Genomic DNA, 6,606 nt, shown 5'->3' with positions numbered 1-6,606 from the left:
CCGCGACGCGACTTTCTTTGGGAGAGTTCCGCGCGCGCGCGCGCGTGTTTCCGCGCGGCGGGGCCGGGCGGGAGCCGCACGGGAAGCCGGCTATCGCCCCGCCGCCGCCCCGGGCCCCCGGAGCGGAAGGGAGGGAAAGAGGGAGGGAGGGACAGCTGTGGCTCCGCCAAGCGGCGCTACCGCCGCCGCCGGGCAGCGGCCGCCCCGCCCCTGGTCCCGCCCCCGGCGTGTCCCACCCCCGCGGGCCCTGCCCCCTCCCCTCCTGCCGCCGCCGCCGCCGCTGCTGCCAGCGCAGCCTGAACTGAAGCGAACTCCGGAGCGAACTGAGGAGAAGTGAGGAGGCGGCGGCGGGGCTGAGACTCAGCAGCCACAGGCGGCGGCGGCAGCAGCAGCAGCAGCAGCAGCAGCGGCGGCGGGAGGGCGGGCGGGCGGGAGGCGGAGAGAAGGAGGAGAACACACGCCAGGCGCAGCGCGGCGGCAACAACAGCAGCAGCGGCGGCAACAGCGGGGAGACACCGGCGGCGGCTCCTCGGAAGCGGCAGCCGCGCCAGCAGCGCCCGCCCGCCCCGCGCGTCCCCTCCCTCCCTCCCCCGCCGCGGAGACAGGGGGCAGCGCCGAGAGGAGAACCGGGCTCAGCGTGTGTGTGCGCGGGAGGAGGAGGAGGAGGAGGAGGAGGGGGGACACACCGAGGACTGCGCCGGCCGAGGGCGCACGGAGCAGGGAAGCGGCGGCGGCGGCACCGAGAGGCGGCGGCGGCGGGTCCTTGTGCCCGGAGAGGAGGGCGCAGCCCGCACGGGGGTTTCTACCGAGTTTCCTCTTTTTTTTTTTTATCTTTTTTTTTTTTTTTTTTTTTTTTTTCTTCTCGGTCCCTGGGACTCAGCGGCGGGTCTGCGTTTGTCTCCGGATTTGAATCCTCCTCCTTCTCCTCCTTCCTCGGGGAAGCTCCCCTCCCCGCCCCCTCCCCTCCCCCACCGCCTCCCTGCCCGCCCGGATCCAGCCGGGCGCCCCGTGCCGCGGTCGCGTTGCTCGGCAGAGCTGCTGCGGGCGCTCGCCGTCTCTGCGCGGGCTTGGAATATGGTTGGGGAAATGGAAACCAAGGAGAAGCCGAAGCCGAGCCCCGATTACCTGATGCAGCTGATGAACGACAAGAAGCTGATGAGCAGCCTCCCCAACTTCTGCGGGATCTTCAACCACCTCGAGAGGCTGCTGGACGAAGGTAAAAGCGCTCGCCCGGCCGCCCCCTCCCCCGCCCCGCCGCCTTGCCCTGCCTCCCCCGGCCCGGGGATCCCGCTCGGCCCCCCGTCCCGGCCCGGCCGGGCGGCGGGGACGGCCCGGGGCCTGTTCCGCTCTCCCTGCTGCTCCCCGCACGCTCCCGGCCCCGGCTGGGGAGCCGAAAACAAAGGGGAAGTGCGGGCTCTCCCCGCCCTGGCCGCCGCCGCGCGGTGCCGGGGGACTCGGGGAGCGAGTGGGAGGGGAGAGGCAGCCCCGGCCGCGCGGGTCCCCGATCCCCCCGGAGTGTTTTCCCCCTTATTTTTCCTTTTTTTCCTTTTGCCCTTTTCCGCACTATCTCCTTAAACCGGGGGAAGGGTAACTACAGCACGGAGGGGAGGGAGCGAGGAGAGGAGCTCAGGAATGCGCTCTGGGGGAAGGCAGGGAGGAGGGGAAAGGCTGGCTGGCGGCCGGCGCTCCCCTCCCTCCATCCTTCCCTCCCTCCCGCGGCGGCGGGGGACACGGGGGTCCTGCCGGTGCCCCCGGAGCGCTCCGCAGCCCGGCCCCAGGGCCCCCGCCGGGGGGGGCGGGGGGTGTTTGGTTTCGAGATTTGGCTGTTCTGGAAGCTGCTTGGACTTGAATGACTAAGGCGGAGGGGGGCTGAGCTCTTTCTTCGGCTCCAGATCTACCCCACCCCGAACTGGCCGCAAACTAATTGCGATTTTCCTATATCGCAAGGGAAGGGAGCAAATTCTTCTCTCAGCTATCGTTACCTTTTAAAGAAACTGAACTTGAAAGACTCCTACGTGTGACTTTAGTGAAGGGGGAGAAACAAAAAGGATTACGAAATTGCCTGGTCTGCTCCTGCCAAACGTCCACCCCAGCCTCGCACCCGCTTCTGGCACGGAGCGAGGCCCCCCCCTATGCCCCCAATTTTTTCCCTAATAACTTTGTTTGGGGTTAAGATTTCACAAACAAATAATCACGCTTTAGAAATTAACAAGAAAAGTACGAGCTGGGAACTTCCTGTGTCCCATACATTTTCCCACTACAGTAATAGACCCACTGTGTATCAAAAATTAGGTGAAACACTTGTTCTTAGTATTTTAAATTCGCCTTGTACTCAGGTTCACAGGTTTGTTTTTCTTGTGGAAGGCATTTCCTTTCCTATGACTTTAAACCTAGGCTTTCTGAAAACATAGACCTGTTTGTTTAATCGTATTTGATAGCTTTGTAGAATATGATATGACCATAAATAATTCATACAGTTTCAACTTGTTGGGATTCTTAGTATGAAGTACTGATTTTCGAGATTTTGAGTTAGGGTTCTTGTTTGCGGATGTATTCCTCTTCACTAAAAGAAGTTTGGGAAGTTGTTGACCTCGGAAGATGAAAGAACTGGTTATATTTGGTAGAACAGCTCCCCGCCCTCTGCCAAGACTGTAAAAATGAGATAGCAACTGTAGTACGACGCAAAAATAGTGTGTCGAGAAAATGCTACTTTCTGAAATAAATGATAGAGGAATTTAAAGGAATCCAAACAAACAGTGAAGAATACTGAAACACGGATTGTGGGAAGCGTTATAATGGGAGAGTCTATTTTTATTTTCAAGATACTTGGAGGAGTTTGAATTTATATTGGAGCAAATGTGGATGTGAAGAGCAAAACTATTTTAGGACTTACATTCTTGGTCACGACAGTGAACAACCTCTTCAGAATAGTTAGATTGACAATAAACATCAAGAAGAAACTCGACTGAGGAGACTCCTTTATAGCACAAATGAGCCTTCCAGAGATTTGATAACGGATTTTTAAATTCCTGAACCTCTTCAACTTTATGTATTTGGCCAGTGGAGGCCTGAAGCTGGTTTTTTATTTTCAGAGAACAAAAGGAAGAAAAACATTTCCCGACACAAAAAAGACACTGAAAAAGGAATTCCCGAAATACTTATATCTTGTCATATATTTTGAAGTACTGAAAACTCTGGAAGTCTGTTTGCAAAGTATTGGAGTTCCAAAATGAGAGCTTTTGTGACTCTTGCTGACAAAGTTTAAGGACTGTGTTGGAACTATTCTTCATTCTCTTCTTCTAAAGAAAAGCAAATAAAATATAATCTGTGTTCCTAAATGGTCTCTGGAAGAAGCCTGCTATCCCTTTAAGCTTTTCTGCTTTTCCTGTTTACGTTGGCAAATGGGTGGAAGTATTGTGGAGGCAGAAAACTTTTTGGAATGTTGAAAAAAAAAGTTTCATGCAAATCTAGTAAATTGCTTCAAGACTTCAGAATTTGAACACTAAGGGGCGCCAGTTATTTTTTTTTCTGAGGCATGGGTCTGCGAGCACCACTATTAACTCGGGCAGTAAAATTATCAAGTCTGGTAGAAGACGCCAAAGAATGACAGAATACTTGTGGATTTGTGCAGGTATCTGTATTTGCATGCACCTCCACGTATTGTATGCTTACAGGCAGTATTACATAGGTGGAATAGGCAGTAGCAGTGAACAGTTGAGAAGCTGGAACGAGTGTTTCCCTGTAAAACATCTATCCTGGCTACCAGTGGGGGCTGTGTTAAATATCTTGAACTGTATGCTCCACTGACATCCTCCAGCAGAAGGGTTTAGTAATAGTGAACTACAGGTTGCTGGAAAAGTCTGCAGGATTTAATGTGCTTACTGAAAAGTGTATTATTACAAGGTTTCATCAGTTGTTTCCTGACACCCTTGAGAATACCAAGTATTTGGGGCAAGTACATGTATATATAGGTATATATAATCTAAAAATAAAGTTACAGGGTTCACATTCCCTCTTTGCCCCCTCCCTCCACCCTGTCATTTGATTTGCTTCTTTTAGTTTGTTGTTGTGTGCTTCAGGTAGGTATTTGTTTTTGGTTTTGGTTTTTTTTTTAGTTATAATACAACCATTTTCCTGAAGATTTTGTTTATGCTTGAGAAGAATAATATTATGATCAGCCATTGTCTTTTATTTTGTGTGCTGATCAAAATGAAGAAATAAAGTCACAACCCAAGAATTCAAACAAAAGGTGGGATTGCCTTCCCTACTGGAAAGCTAGGGTTGTTTTTTTTATTATTACTTATTTATTGTTACATGCCAGTATTTAAAAACAGAACTCAAATGGGCTTTTGCTGTGGTTACTTCTTGTAATTGTATGCAGCAGGAGATAGAAAGAGACCTGTGGTTTTAGGTGAACAGTACATCCAATCTGGTTAGGTTACAGAATTTTTTGGGGTCCATTTCTGTGCTGCGTGTATTATCCAAAGTATGTTTTCCTTTCTGAACTCTATCCTACATTTCGATCTCAGAAAATTTTGGTGCTTAACTTGATAGATTATCTCTGTCCTGCAGCATTTTGTTTTTGAAGACTGCCTTAAATGTAAGAAGTGTATTGAGGAAACCTTTTTTTTTTAGGAACTACTTTCATAAAATGTGAAAGTTACAGTTTTGTTTAGGTTACAGTTATTTTTCCATATGTGTGCTTTTAACTTGTTATGTGTAAATAAGCCTTCTGTGGATTAACAAGGATGTTTAAAGAGCACATCATAATAACTAGGAAGCTGAATTGTTTTTATCAGACTGGTGCAAACCTGTGGGAAGAGAGGGCTTTTCCTGAATGTGGAATAGGCTGTATTTCCTGTAATTGTTTGCACCATCAAATGTGACCTGATTTTTTTTTTTTTTTTTTTTTTGCTTAAGCTTTTGAGATACTAACTTCTATGATGTTAACCTGGATTTTTTTTCTGACAACTTATATATTTTAATGCTCCCCTTTGTGGACAATGAATAGAGCTGTACCTGTTTTCTTGCACTATTTTTAAAAACTGAATTGGACATTTCAAACTCCTCGGTAGCATGTTGACAGATTGAAATTAATGAGGTACTTCAGTGGTATTCTTTCATCAGACTATGAACAAATGTGCCTGAACTATTAACTGAGATTTAAGTAGTCTGATTTATAAATTTACATTTTGTTTTCTTGAACCTGTAAGCGCACAGACTCTTGCACCTGATCGGAATGTACACAGATCAGACCTGTGGTCTGAACTGTTTTCAAAAAGAGATTGAAGAGGACTTTATCAAGAATTCATTTTTCCTCAGTAACGTATCCCTGAAAAACTTATTCTTTCCTTCAAAACCATGTTGAAGGTAACTTAAAAGAGTGTCTACCTTTAAATGTAAATTTAATCCATGCATCTGGCTATTGGAGATGAATCTAATTTTGTGTCAAATAGGCTGCTTCTTTCTGTCTACCAAGTTTAACAAAGCTAGCGTGAAAACATCCAAGTAGGCTAGTGTAAAAACATCCACTATGAGGATAAATTTTTGGTGAATGTTGCTCTCTCTCTTCTCACTGAGAAAAGTGCATGTGAACTTGGGGAGCTTAGTGCCCAGGAGTGCAGTTTAAGCAAAACGTGTGCGTGAAGTACGGCTGAAGAACTGTGTTCTGGTGTTGTAAATGAGTTCTCCCTCTGAAGTTATCTAGTTACTTTTGTGCATGACCTTATTGTTTGTGATTATGTAAATGTAGCCTGTACTTAGCTAGGGTTTTACTGACTTGTCAGATTTGATGGAGGGGCACTGGCCACATTAGCATGTCAGTTTTTTCAGTTGTATCAAATCTTGCAATGGACCCCCATTAATTCATTAAAAATATGCTTCTTAATGCAATATTCAGGGATGAGTATTCTTTGGGATAAAGGCCTTACAAAAGGTGTTTGCCCAGAGTCTCAGACTAATTTTTAAACTTGGTGTATTAATGTTAAAATTGTTAAAGTAGCATGCCACAAGAACATTGAGTATTGTTTGTGTGCTATTTATCATTAGTACTCTTTAGAATTTGATTCTTTAATTATCTCTTAAAACTTAATGGTCTCAGGTGTTTTTCTGATTTATGAATGTTGTAATGCTTCTAGAACTTGTATTCAGAAACCTTGTAAGAGCTATTTTGAGGTGTGGGTGTTTAGTTATTTTTTGGCAGGGAGAGGGAGTGGCTTTAATACCTTGGCGCAGCCTCTCATAACGCCAAACCAAAAGCTCCATTGTGCTTAAGAAACAGTGTGGCGGTTCTTTTGGCTTGTGGAAAAATATTTAAAACAGCAACAGTTCAGTTCTTTTTAAATTATGTTATTTTTGGAGCTGTATCTGCAGCATTTATAGGATTGCAGTCACCTGGCATGTAACTAAAAAAAGGGTATTTTTTAACTGATACAAGTGTTAAGTTAGTAAAACAGTTATTTTAAGCTCATACTTTGAAAGTGATTTGTTCCCTGTTGCTTACCAATAATTAATTGTTAAAATCTGTCTTAAGATTTTATTTTTTTTTTTAAATAAGAGTACCCGCATTAGACTTAGTTCTGTACAGGAGCAGCTGACTTGTTGGAA

General features: G+C 46.6%; 1 protein-coding gene across 9 annotated transcripts in view; it reads left to right on the top strand.

The window, feature by feature from the left end:
* The first annotated feature begins 418 nt into the window (after positions 1–418).
* QKI (QKI, KH domain containing RNA binding) overlaps positions 419–6,606 on the top strand; it is a 149,431-nt gene continuing 143,243 nt past the window's right edge. For 3 of the 9 annotated variants that reach the window (XM_053937006.1, XM_053937004.1, XM_053937013.1), the window contains exon 1: positions 420–1,216. In XM_053937006.1, the coding sequence (XP_053792981.1) occupies positions 1,075–1,216 (142 nt within the window). In that variant the 5' untranslated portion in view covers positions 420–1,074. Of the gene's footprint in view, positions 1,217–6,606 lie in introns of all 9 variants that reach the window. The other 6 variants (XM_053937009.1, XM_053937007.1, XM_053937011.1 and 3 more) reach the window with 3 other exon arrangements.

The sequence above is a fragment of the Vidua chalybeata genome, chromosome 3 (genome assembly GCF_026979565.1).
Source record: "Vidua chalybeata isolate OUT-0048 chromosome 3, bVidCha1 merged haplotype, whole genome shotgun sequence".
NCBI classification, from domain to species: domain Eukaryota; kingdom Metazoa; phylum Chordata; class Aves; order Passeriformes; family Viduidae; genus Vidua; species Vidua chalybeata.
This window is presented reverse-complemented; position numbering and strand designations above follow the sequence as displayed.